The sequence below is a fragment of the Mauremys reevesii genome, linkage group 5 (assembly GCF_016161935.1).
Source record: "Mauremys reevesii isolate NIE-2019 linkage group 5, ASM1616193v1, whole genome shotgun sequence".
Classification (NCBI taxonomy): Eukaryota; Metazoa; Chordata; order Testudines; family Geoemydidae; genus Mauremys; species Mauremys reevesii.
This window is the reverse complement of record NC_052627.1, coordinates 122,964,003-122,978,173: the sequence shown is the minus strand read 5'-3', so window position 1 is coordinate 122,978,173 and position 14,171 is coordinate 122,964,003. Positions and strand designations below refer to the sequence as shown.

At 37.8% G+C, this 14,171-nt stretch overlaps 1 protein-coding gene across 2 annotated transcripts in view; it reads left to right on the top strand.

The window, feature by feature from the left end:
- Positions 1–14,171, top strand: part of UVSSA (UV stimulated scaffold protein A) — a 98,746-nt gene that overhangs the window by 32,407 nt on the left and 52,168 nt on the right. For both annotated transcript variants that reach the window (XM_039540725.1, XM_039540726.1), the window contains one exon: positions 9,361–9,469. In XM_039540725.1, the coding sequence (XP_039396659.1) occupies positions 9,361–9,469 (109 nt within the window). The remainder of the gene's footprint in view (positions 1–9,360; positions 9,470–14,171) is intronic.

The window sequence follows — 14,171 nt, the reverse complement described above, 5'->3', positions numbered from 1 at the left end:
GAAGCCTCATGCAAATAGAGAGAAGCAGAGACTTCACTCGAATGTTAGTTATGCACTAGCTTTCTACATAGAAAGGATCAGACCAAAATATACCAAGTTGTTTATAGCAGTTGCAGACAGGATGAAAGGTCTCCCGATCTCGGCTCAGAGAATTTCATCGTGGATCACGTCATGTATCTGCACGTGTTATGAACTGGCGGGTGTTCCACCCCTGCCTATCCTAACTGTTTGTTCCATAAGGGCACAAGTTTCTTCAGTGACAATTCTAGCACAGGTTCCTATTCAGGACATTTGTAGAGCAGCAACTTGATTGTTGGTGCACATATTTTCTTTTCACTATGCCATCACTCAGCAGCCAGGGACAATGCTAGATTTGGCCACGCTGTGTTGCAGTCAGTATGTCAGTGAACTCTGAGCCCACCACCTATACAACTGTTTGGGAGTCACCTACATTGGAATGGACATGTGTAAGTACTTGACGAAATAAAAATGGTTAGTAACCTTTCCGTAACTGTTGTTCTATGAGATGTTGTCAAGGTTAATTCCCCACTCTGGCACTTCAAGTGCAGAAGGAGGGGTCCCGCAAAGATTCTAAAAATTAATACCAGCCACTCCAGGCTTGTATTAAACTCCCAAGGTTACAGCTTTTCACTGACCTTGGATTGGTAGATGCTGCCACCACCCAAGTGCAGAACCCCTTTGAGAGCCCAGGAAGGCGGACTTGGGAATACCTTCCTGTGGAGTACCCTCAAGTCTTTCACCCCACCACCACCCCCCGGGGAAGAGCAGAGAAAGAAAAAGGAAATCAGCTGTTGCCACCAGCTAATTAAACAACATGTGCACAAACCTCTTAAGACACACAAATCCAATTCTGTTCTTTAAAAAGGTAAATTTCATTAATAAATAAAGAAAAAACAACTGAGAACTTAAGCTATTGCTAGATTTAAAAAAAAGAGCAATTACAAGGATTAAGCACCAAGAATAACTTTTTTTGAGGTCCAGCTTAAGGTTACAAGCAAAACAAAGCACCTGGGGTTAGCACAGAGGAATCCACAAGCCATAAAGAAATAAAAGGAGTAAACCTAATTGTGTCTTCCTAGACATTTCCTGATCTACTTACATATCTGGGGTTTTAAATGAGTAGTTTCTAGGTATGATACTGATGTTTTTTCATACCTTGCCCAAGCTTCTGACAGCATAACTGCTCTGTCCGCCTCTCCCCCGGGAGAACAACCACAGACAGACAAAAGGTGAGTCTTGTTTCAATTTTAAAAAGTTCTAGCCTTCCCACTGGCTCTTTTGGCCAGGTGCCCACTCACTTCTTTTTACCTATGCATAGCAGAGAGACTTTCTAACCCTTTGCAGGTAGAGCAATTAGAGAACAGCTAGTAAGAGGGATTTTGTAGCTACTGGCTGGCTGGGTGTTCATAAAAGGGAGCCCTCCCCTCCCTCCTTTATTTATTACAGATGTGTTGCATGTGTCCATTCCAAAATCCGCCCTCCTACCCCTCTTATGGGAGTTGGCTGGAAAGAAGGAACTGAGGGGGCGCAGGGTTGGCGAGGCCCTTTATACAGGCACTATGGACGCGTTGCACCAGAGTTGACCTGATGGATACCACTGAGGGAAACATTTCCGGCAACTGTGCTCGGGGCATGCACACACCTACATTGGAATGGGTGTTTGGAATACATCTCGAAGAACAACAGTTATTGAAAGATTAATAACCGTTTTTAATTAGATTCTGAGATGTTAGGTTGCTCTAAGTAAGAAACTATTACACACTCCATTGAATGTGAGTTTTATGAAAAATTCAGATTACGCAAGTGATAATTTGGCCATTTTTTTCTAATGTACAACATTTAAAGCATTAAGTGTTCGAAAAGTGACTACTTCCATGACTCCTACCCAAAACATACTGAACTCTGTCAGTGTACAGCATTTTCCTAAAATATACCTCTACCTCAATATAACGCTATCCTCGGGAGCCAAAAAATCTTACTGCATTATAGGTGAAACTGCGTTATATCGAACTTGCTTTGATCCACCAGAGTGCGCAGCCCTGCCCCCCCGGAGCACTGCTTTACCGCGTTATATCCGAATTTGTGTTATATCAGGTTGCGTTATATCGGGATAGAGGTGTAACTATTTTGTTACCCCCACCAACATTCCTGATCGCCTGCCTTTGCTGACCTACATTGGACAGTAGATGAATAATCTAGTACAACATCTGAAAACGATGTATGCTTAATTCATCTGAATCATGCATCACTAGGATATAAGATTAAAAAACACTTAGACTACTGTACTTTGTCAGGGAGAAAGAAAGAAAAAGAAAAACCACATTGTAATGGAGTCATTTAATGTGAAGAGTCACCAAAACTGTACCTTTTGCTTTACTGCTGGGTCTGAAGTGTATCCCCTTAAACATCCATTTCCAACTCTTGAGCAATTCGAAAAAGTATGAAAAGGGCATTCCCAAACAATCTTGTATCAAGTTGCCCAGATTTGCCTGCTTACTATTGAGCAAATACAAATGGAAAAGAAATGAGATGCTTTTGCTGATAAGCACAAAATGCAGTGTTTGACTAGGCTTCAGATACAATTTGCAGTCATTTGAGTGTGTTTTCCCCCCTCAGAAATGTAGCTTTTCTAACAGCTCATATTTATCTAGCACTACAGAGAAAAATCAAACATGATTTTGAAATATGACAATTTCAGTATTGATATTTCTGTTTCAACATATTTTAGAGGATACAAAAGGATGGGGATAGAAATGAAGTTAAAAAAGACTTTCCCAATAAAAAATGTTTTGAGGATTGTTCCATTGTCAGTTATTTAAAAAAGGTTTTTTTTACTTTGTTACCAATGATTGCGTATTTGTTACGCAAAACATCCCTGTCCCTCATTTACGATTACTTAATTATATTTTGTGGTGTTCTTGTGGCTGTATACAAAATGTGTTCCTTTAAGTTGCACCTTCAAACGGGTTCCACTATGATAAGTATTATAGTTCCTTGGCCAAAATCTTCTGACCTCTAGAAAAAATGTGTAGTTGGCTGTGAGTAGATGCACATGAGATATTGGCATGGTGGAATAATTTGCAAGATCTTCCAGTGAGAGTATTAGCATATAAATAGCAGATGCAATGACGACCATCACAGCTGAGTACATTTAATTTTTAGTTTATAAGATAGAATGGGTTTTTAAATGCATAGCCATCAAGCCTGCTGAAAGACAAATGAAGTTTAGAGTTCACTTGTCTGAGGATGCCTTACATCATTTTTTTTTAAAAAGGGAAACAGAGACACATAAAACAGAGCACAAGTGATTTCTAGGATGAGAAGTAATTGAGATTGCAAACCAAGTTAATTAGACCATACAACATTTATTTAATGGTCCCAGCTGTAGTTTGCAAGCAGTGTTTTAGCGAGTAAGTAGATACAGCTTCTTTACGTATTGTCTTTTTTTCTCTTTCCTTTCTAAAATAATTAGTAACTCCTGTACGTTTAGTTTTATAAACTGATTGCATTATATATTTTAGATATTGTATTGCTTGTTTAACTATGAATGTGGAGACTCCGTTTTCTAAATCCTCTTAATGTAGGAATCCATATAAAACTGAGAAAAGGACCAAAGGCTTCATATCTTGCAACGTATTTTGTTGCAGGTTTTTTTGTATTTGTGTAGTTTGCTAGCATTTAGGATAAATGAGCAATGCATGTAACTGGATGGTTGATTATAATAAGATACATTAACTCATTGGATGCATGGTAAGGCATAGGCTCAAAAGTAGAGAGGAGTCGTGATGAGATTTCTGCCAGCACACTATATCTTGTTTTGGGCTCTTATTTTTTAAGAGAGGCCTCAGGAAGGAAGCATCTGATTTTTTTTTCCCTCCTAGAGAAGGACTAAGTACACTTAGCTACTAACTACATAAGTCAGCACTGCTTTAACCTACTGCCATTGAACATGCAGTAGAATTGACAAGACATCCATTTTTCTATCACATTCCTAACATTCTGAACAGATACAGTAGGAAATGTTTCACTGTGGCCTGTGAATTTGGAAGTTGGCTTCACTAAAACCAACACTATTCTGAAAGGGAGGGTCTATTCAGGAATTCTGTCATTTTAGAAAAATGCTACTTTATCAGTTGAGTGGATATCTTTTATTTTAAATTTAAATTAGTTTAGTGCTTACAAAAGATGGATTGACAATATTCATTTGAAAGAATGCATTTATCCACAGAATATGTATATCATGAGCAATGACCGTTACAAACATCCCTACGCTGCCTCATAAACATATGTTAACTCTATATTTGAGGGACTATCCTGTAGTATAAGAGACGTAGTTGACTCTCCATTATCCTTCAGATCTGGCAACTAAGTTAATACTGCCAACAAGGATGCCAGTTGTGATGATGGCTTTTGTGAAGTGGTCTCGTCTCAACTGCTAACTAGATTGAGAACACAAATATTTTACCTGTTGTGTGGTAACCACTTTTGGTGACTGCTGACCTTAGTGGGGATTTAATTCTGTGGCCTAGAAGGGAAAAGCTTTATATTTCAGTATCCATCTCCTGAGCTTATATTATATTTCTGTTCAGATATTGAGGAGCACAAGAAGTAGCACACAGATTTCTGATCTGCATGCCTCAACTCTTGATAATTTATCAGTTTTGTTAGATTCATATACATTATGTTTTGAATTGTTTTTAGGTGTCTAAATTTATCTGCCATGAATTCCAAAAGGCACATATTTCAGTGAATTGCACCATTTAAAATGTTAATTTAAATGAATATCCTTGTGAGCTAATTGGTAGTTTGAGGTGGCCGTTGTTAAGAAATTAATCCAATTTAAAACAGGTTGCCAAAATTTACATTTCTTATTACAAAAAAAGTGGAGAAGCAACATTAGGATGGCTCACATTTCATAAAGCATTTATGCTGTTCAGTCTGGGAGCAACAAAAGGGCTGTATGGAATAAATGCTCTTAGCAGGTGCTGGGGAAATGGAATTTATATCAGTGACTTCTCTGACTAAAGTAATGTTGCTGGGGAGTTCTCATCTGACTGAGTCAATTGTAGTGGAATGGAAAGGGAACAAAATTGCATGAAGGGAATGATATAGATGTAATTAATTTTTCTTCATTCCACTGACGTGTTAAGAAGTAACTAGTCAATAGTACCTCACAACTTTTGAATTTCTAACTACGATTAACCTCGCTACATATTTGAGGAAGATAGAGCTGCTTGTTTAAAATGGTATAAAAATAAACATGTTATGTCTGTTAAGAGGGAAAAGGAGGCTTAATTCCTAATAGTTAGCTAAGCAGTTAAATATTTTTACAGGAAAACTAAATTTAATAAAAGTCCCCATTGAAATTCAAGGGTGCAAACAATAAGCATAATATTTTATGAAAATGACCCCCATATTTAAAATCTGGCATTATATGTTATGCATTGTAGCACCAAGTCCACATCTACCTTTTAGAAAATTAAAACACATAAATTCTGTTTAGTGTTTGATATGCACTGCACTAGCTGAAAGCCATAATGCCCCTAAAACCTTGGGTTGCTTTTCACCTTTCATAAATTCCTGGGTAGATTCTATACAAAAAATAATTTTCAGCTCCGTGGCTCATTGTTATTCAAACTTGATTGATCGTCGTCATTTACTCAGTGAGGAAGTTAAGTGCTCCTGTCATTTCCGAAGAGTATAATTGGGACGTTTCACAGGTCAGCGGTAGTGACAGGTTTCCCTTTTGATTAGTGTTAGACTGATAACAAAAATTACAGTTTCCTATGATTAATGTTTCCTATAGTACCTAAATGCGCAGTTCATGGATTGTACCTAAACAAAGTGAATTTGCATCTGATTATACCTTTTCACAGCAGGGCTTTTTGTGTGCTTCGAAGTTTTTGAGATCATCCAGGTATACAAGGATGTTGCTCCTGGTTCAGTTTTTAAGTCAGCTATGTGAGATATGCAGGTTGTTTGGTGAAGCCTCTTATAGCTAAGTTTTTCAAGCAATATAGAGGAAATAAAACAAACAAAGCAAGGGAAATTTAAAGTTAAGAGAAGTTCTGTGTCCTGAAGTCTTGCCCAAGTTTTGCAATATATATAATGTAGGTAAGTATTTGAACTAAAACGTCTCCAATATTTTTATTTTTGATTTTTCACATTTTGCACAAACAAATTCTAGACTGAGACCATCCATAACAAGCTTCAGTTTGCTGTAATTTGTTTTATAGCTGACTCAGAAATAGGAACTGAGAGTAGAAAGTTTGACACAATCATCTCTCTTAACAGGACAAAAAGGCAGCTCTAACTAGCCAGAAGAGAACTAATTTGCTCCCATCTCCTAAATTGCCTTTAACAAGTAGAAAACGGGAAAAAATAGAACTTTGAAGCCACACTGCTAACAAACTAGTTTCTTTTCAGTCTCTCAACTGTTCATGTTGTGCTGAAAGCAAAACTCTACAATATTTCTCTTTCTAAAGGCCAACTGAACGGTCTTCTAAAAGCTTGAAATTTAAAAATTGATGTGCCTCTTTGGTAATTGGCTAACCCAGTCTGCTGGTGTGTTTCTGATTGGCTGTAGCGCACTTGACCCTTTCTGTGTTGGAACCCTAGTTTGACTTCCAATCTGGGCCATGAGAGGTCAGATGCAGCATTTGTCTGTCTTGGCCATACCAGGCAGGGATGAACTGTTTCTTTCCTTAAGATGAAGAGGAATAATTGCAGTGGGAAGTGAAAAGTAATTTAAAACTCAGAGCCCTCCAGCATGCCTAGAGCATGGCAACTCTCTGTCTGCTGATTAGAGGTAGTGATAGTGTGGCCAATGGAACGTCCATGGTTGTAGCTACATATTGTTGACTTCAGGGCTGGTTTCAAACGAGTTTCTGGGAATTAATATTAAACCCAAAAAATAATTAGGGGAAGAAAGATACTGTTTGGTTATGATGCACTTGATAAATCTACTGTCCTTTAGGACTTTTTAAAATTTAGGACTACAGTGTTCTGTGGAAAGAGTCAATTAAGAAACAAAGAAATCGTCCTCTAAATTTCACTTACTGAAGGGTAAATTGCAGTGTCAAAGGCAACTGAACGTTTTGTGTTAGAAATGAGCTTCAGTGTCGCTTATAAGCAATGCTGATGCAAAGTTTTGCTAAGTTTGTTGATTTTTAATATAGTCAGTAGACTAAGGTTTGGTTTCCAAGTTTTTTTGGCTTCAGAATCTCAGTATGATTTAGAGGAACTCAAGTGTGCAGCTGTGACACACGATTAGATTAGTGAATTACATTGGTAAAATTCTGCTGCAGGGGGAAATTGCTTCTTCCTCCTGTGCTTTTTACAACTAGTACCTGCGTGAAAGAGGTAAGTGCAGTAGGAAGGAAATTAAGTGATAATCCGTGGTGGGGAAAAAATTATCATAGATGATCTAATCACCTATTTCTCTGAGTTTGTTTACTTCAGGGAATTTGAATAAGTGTGATTGTGAGTTCTGTCATAAGACTGTTCATTTAATGGATCCTTTGCATTGTTTTCCAAACCCATAAAAGCATGTTTCAAAACTACAATAATTCCTGTATTCTGTGACATGTAAATCTCTTAAAATCTCCCCAAATTGGGCAAGAGAAATAAAATACTAGTGATTGGCAGCATTGTTGTCTTTTTAAGAGACTACCAGAATTTAGGGATTTTATAAGTTAGCTATACAAATTCTCATTGAAGAAGGGGCAAATGGTGTTTGCCCAGATAATAATTTTTTAGGGGAAATGTATTGGTAGATGTATGTGAAAGAAAGAGGCATTGGAGGAAGGTTATAGAGTCTCCTTGGCATACTCATGGCAAAAATTAGCTGAAAAAAAATTTAGGAAGCTGATAGCCTCTAATATGGGTTAGTTACTTTGATTAATTGATAGGAACTGCATTTTTATTTTTCAACTACTCGTAACTATTCCAGTCTATGTATAATATGGGCTATAAATGCATATATTTTAAAAATCCCAATAATTAGATTCCACGTAGTAAGGTTTGCAACCTAATGATGTAATTGTTTAGGGGCTTTCAAACAGGGCCAGCTCTACCATTTTTGCTGCCCCAAGCAAAAACAAACAAACAAAAAAACCGCTTGGACCACGGCTGCCCAAACTGCCAAAGCGCAAAAAAAAAAAAAGCTGCCTGGACTCTGCCGCCCCAAGAATGGACAGAATGCCACCCCATAGCATGTGCCACCGCAGGCATATGCTTGCTCCACTGGTGCCTGGAGCTGGCCCTGCATTCAAATCAGATAAGATATTTATGTATTGCAAGTATTTTTTTCTTTTAAAGCTGCTGTCAAAAAGTAAATACAGTAGAATCCCTTTTAATTGAATCCCACTTAATTGAGCCACAGTCTTATATCCCAGTCTCCCATATCTACTGCAGACTTTACCGCAGTTTGGGTTCTCAGACTGATATGCAGTGAAGGCCCTTGGCCTGTTGAAAAGAATTGTTCCTGATGTTGGCTGGATTCTTAATGCAATCATATATCCCCAAAACAAAGTGATGCAAACAACACGCCTGTTGGCTTTTCAGAATGGCTTGATTTATTGGGGTTGTATTAGTTTCAGCGTGACTCTTTTAAAATTGCCTGGACAGTATTCTCTAAACTGGGGAAACCATTGTGAATGTGGATGCCCTCTTCAGAGAAATTGGGTATACTGTAATAATTATCTTATTTTAAGATCCAGGGTCTCTGGGGACTATTTAAAAATGTCCCTCCATCCACCCAGGCAACATGCCTCAATAAGTCCCAGAATAGACTCCAACTCTGCAAAGGAGGAGAAGCACAGTAAAATGGCATGACATTAAGGCAAGTTTGAATGTCTTTGATTTTATCAGAGTTGAGGCTGCCAGCCCATCCTTTGCTCATCCTATTTGGCCTGTTGTATGCGTTGGGGAGGCATACACAGTGGGTGATCTTACATAACCTGTGCTGAATGAGCTGAACCAACAAAACTAGGATAGGCAGTGATAAGGCTCACTATCACTTGCTCATTAAGTCAAGATCTTAATGTTGTTTTAACTTTTTTTGTATTTTATAGTTTCACACTTTCTCACACTTCATCAACTGTGTGTCTTCTAATGGATAAGAAAACCTTTAAAGAAGATATCTCTTAGGGATTGAAGATGGCTTTAGAGATGAAATGTAAAACAAGGGGTCTAATCTTAGATGATGATTAAATACATAATTAGGGAAATACTTTTGGCTCAGAAGAGCCTCGGTAGTGCACTGTCTTGCTGTCTGCTAATATTCTCAATATGGAGGGAAGAAAAAATAGTCTCATTTTCTGTATTTTTTTCCTGTAGATGAAAGTCTCCGACAATGAAGATGATGAAGATGAAGATGAATTTGTGGAGGTCCCTGAGAAGGAAGGTTATGAGCCCCACATTCCAGACCACCTGCGTAAGGAATATGGTAAGTTTGCCCAGCTGTGAAAAGCTTTATCCCTGCATGTTACTGCTGCAGTAAAGTAAATAAACAGCTATTATGAAGTAATAAAGTGATCAGTGGTGTGGGTAATCTCTCTGACTGCTGTGAGGAAGTCATTACATAGATAGGGGAGCAGCGATTGGCTCTAGATAAACAAATACTTTCTAGGAGGAGAAGCAACTGAGACCAGGAGCTTATTTCATTCAGCCATGTTCCACTATAATTTAGAGACAGAAGCTGCTCTGTATGTGTGTGTGCATGTGTGCTAAAAAAGGATATTTATTTACTCAGAATAGGGTGGTAGGAGAGTATGATTGTAAACAACCATGGCTTAGAAATACTGAGGATGGTTTGGTGAAACAGGATAGGATTTTGTGTTGCTCGCTGCAATTATAGCATCTGCAGGCACACAGCCACTTAACGCCCTCAGGGTGGTTAAATGTGGCCCACAACCTAGCCCCTCTCTCTCTCCAATGTGGGTGTCATTGTAACAAAAGGTTAAGTGGAGCTCAACCTCTCAGTACTTTGTTGTAGTGTCACTAAGGGAATCCTAGATGACAAACAAAATATAATCTTGTTCTTGTCTGCTTCATTTAAATCTAGCATCCCTCTTTTCCAAACACATTCTAAAGCTTTTTGAAATAAATGAGTACTTGTAAAGTATACCTATAAAGCTGACAGGTGAATTATTGGAAAAAGTTGATCTAAAACAGTTAAATTCCAGTACATTAGTCCTTGTCCTTCCCAGGTAATGCTTCATAAGTGTCTGGAGTTTTACTTCTCTGTAACGTTGTGCATTTTGAGCATCAGAAGCTTTTGGTATAGAGGAGAATGCTGCCATCAAGTAAAAGTTAAAAATCCTTGGCAGTGTAGTAAGTTTTTTGTTCCTGCCTCACATTGCTGCTGATTGTGAGACTGACTAAAAATGTTGTGTGAGTGGTTTTTTTTACACTCTTCTTCATGTCATTTTTTAAAACTTCTGTGTAATTTGAGCTGTTTGGAAGTCAGCCTGCAGCTTTTAATGTAGAAAGCCAAATCTCTTTCTCTTTCGTAATATTAAGGTATGTGCATTAATATTCCCTTTAATTTTTTCTATCCATGTGCAGAATGAATGCAGAATGCCACTAGTAGAAAAAAAACGTAGATATAATATATATTTTAAAAGTTGCCATAGGGATAATTAGTCCAACCAGGACAGGTTAGGCATTTTAGAACTCACTACTCAAAGAATTAAATTTAAGCGTAAGAGAGAAATAAAAATGATGAAATGCATAGACCAGTCAAAAAACTAAAATAACAATACTTTGAAAGACTACAGTTACAGAGAATATATGTGTATTGCAGGAAGTATCAAGAAGTAACAACGACAATAATACAAGTATGTGTTGGGAGGGGAGCTTGAAAGTGTGTGTGTGTGTGAACAGAGACATGTGCTGCCCCTTTAAGTAGATTGGCATTCACCAGTCTGTGAAGCCTGCTTATTCAGACACAGCAGCAGCCGCCAGCAAGCTCCTTCCCACATCCCACTCCTGAGCCCTGTCGTGTTCCCCCGCAGATCTGTGGAGACGGGGTACAGGGGAGGGGGACACCCTGACATCAGCGCCCCCTGCTCTTCACAGCAAGCGGGAGCTTCTGGGAGCCGCTGGCCAGGGCTCCAAGGCACAGGGCAGGAGCAGTGGCGGGGAGAGGCACTTGGTACACTGCTGGGTAGCCGCGCAACTTAGAGGGAATTTAGGTGTGCATATATAAATCGAGAAAGTGGCAATTAGAGTGACCTTGTACTTTTGACTGTCTCATACCATGTAGACTGACTACAGTGTGTGGGAGGTCTGCAGTAAAGTTAACTGCAGTAGTTAACAAAGTCAGCTCAAGGAAACCTCAAAATATCAAGTCATGCTAGTGCCTCAAAACCAAGTGAGGCCTCAAACAGGATGAGATCCCCATTGTGATAGGTAAACATATATGAAGATGCAGACCTTACCTTGGAGAGCTCACAATCCTAAAACCAGCAATATAGGAAGAGTGGGCAAAAGGGAGACAATCAAATATTTACAGTGTTTATATATGATATCCATTTTTATAAATGTTAATGTAATTACATCAGTCAGTAAATAATCACTTGCCCCAACTGCCTCTCAATTTAGTTATATAAATATTGGTTCATTCTGAGCAGGCATTGCAGTACTACTTGAGAATGGAGTTGAAGGAGAGGATTTGCACTAGGGATGATGGGGAGTCTGGTGTATTTTGCCTTGACTGTACCAAGCACTGGAACTTGGCTTCCATGTGTGGTTTAACAGCAGCCTGAAGATTCTTAACATAACATATAAAAGGTCAGTTTAATCCTCACCACCTTCCACTCCAAGTGCAAAGCGCATGACTTCAGCCTGACCTCCTCTATTATAAACACATAGCAATGGGTTCATTGAACCCCACAAACAATGCAATATTGAAACAGAACAGTTGCACACACAATTCTCCCTGTGGAAAGAGGATGAACAAACCACATGTAACAGATGTTAGTCACATCATTTAATGCACTTACTGGAAGGTGCTCAGATACTGCATTGATGAGAACTTGTATAGAATAGAATAATCAGTTCCCTATTTCTATAAATAATAGAGCTAATAAAAAGGTACTTTTTTTTTTAACTGAAGAACCAAAATGCCAATTCCCCCTTCCTCCTCAAACCTGACAATGATATTTTGCATGTATATATATCTGGGTAGAAGCTAGGGGACATACTTAATATGAACTTCATAGACCTTTATTTGATTTTTTTTAAAAGTTTGTTGCTAGCAATTATTATTTCTGTTGTGTTCCTGAGAGAATATGGGCTCCTTCTCTGGTGGAAAAAATTACTGTTTTAAGGCCTCAATTCAAGAAAGAATCTTTATTCAGAAAAGATCTTAAGCACATGAGGATGGATGAAAACATATACTTAAGTGTATTTGTAACTTACTGGGCGAAACTCTGCTCTGTCTCCATAGTGTAACTATGGAGTAATGTCATTGACTTCAGTGGAATTACTCTGGATTTACACCAGTGTAACTGAAAACTGCATCTGCTCCATTGAGTTCAAATCTTGTTGGGCTTATATTTTTAGTCAAAAGGTTTCTAAAAGTTAAATCTCCCAGTGACATGATTCACTTTTACTAAAACAGAAAAGGCCTGATCAGAAACAATTTTTGTGCACTAAAGGGCCAATTTAGTATGGTCCAGATTTTTAAAGGTAATTAGGCATTGCTGTGCTCAGCATTGCAACACCTAGGTCTCATTTTCAAAAGAAATTTAGGCACTTAGGAGCCAAAATCTCATTAACAGTTGATAGGATTTAAACTCTTAAGTGCCTACATCACTTTTGAAAATGAGACAGGCTCCCAACTAAGAGAAGTGTTGCAATGCTGAGCAAATCAGTGCCTAAATACCTTTAAAAATCTGGGCCTAAAAGGATAAATCATGTGCATAGGAAAGATGTGTGGTGTGATAGCAGGAGACTCAACTGTGTTGAAGGGTTAAATATTTAACTAAATATAGACATTTTGTTTTTTCCAGATACAAAAGGGTTAAAATTGTCCCTGGTGAACTCTATTGAAATCAATTGAATTATCCCAGCTTTATACAGCTGAAGTGTTATTTTGGTAGCTTTGTTTTTAATTCATGTGAAATGCTTTGCATATAAGAAACAATGGAATTTTACACCTCAGTTCAGAAGTCTAATATGTTTGATATCTCTTAACTACAGCATATTACACCTTCAATTTTAAATACGCTCTTGCTGTTCTACAGAGAGTCTGAATAATTTAAAGGTTTTTCCCCCCCTTGATTCTGCACCTGAATAAACAATGAAAGTCGAACAGCTCCTCAAATTAACATTTTATGTTATGTAATAAAACAAAGATGTAATACACAACCACTGAAATTTATAAAATGGTAATCTAAATGTCATATCAGAAAGTCAGTTAATTCTCTTTTATTTTCCCAAAGAGAAATGAAAGTATTTACCAGTGAAATGAATTGCAACTTCCAATACCATTTTTGGTTGCAAATCTATATTTGTTGTTCCACTGAGATCTAAAAAGTTTGTGCCAAGGGAAAATTTATTTTGGAGAGAGTATATAGATATAAATGTTGCAACCCCAAAAAGTTACAATAATATTTAAAGGATAAGATAAGGAGCTGAGTTTTATCATGGAACTGTAGGATGGGGGGAGAAATAGACAAGTCAATTTGAATCTCCATGTGTAAGATGAATGTAAATTTGTTAAGAATTTAGGTGATTAGGTAACTGAAGTGTGAAGATATAACCCATTAGGGGTGTCATGCCAAATTAGCATTACCAGACTTTTAACGACCTCCCATTTGTATAATCCCTATTTACGCTTGCACCTGATGTCTGTAGTGGGACAAGAGGCCAGCCATTTTGCAGTATCACAGAGTCATTGCACTGTTATTAAAAGAAAAATGTCAGATACTTATATATGACACCCCAGATTGTTAGTTCATCTAGAAAAGAAACATAAGTTCAGATGAAAAGGAATTAATACAGAAAATTACCGGTATAACTTTATTAGAATTGATTTTGATACTTTGCATTGAAAATACTATCACTGCTATTGACTTATATTTTTTCTTCCAACGACTGTAATACTTCTGGAGTGCTGCTAACGCAGTAAAAGTTGGGGC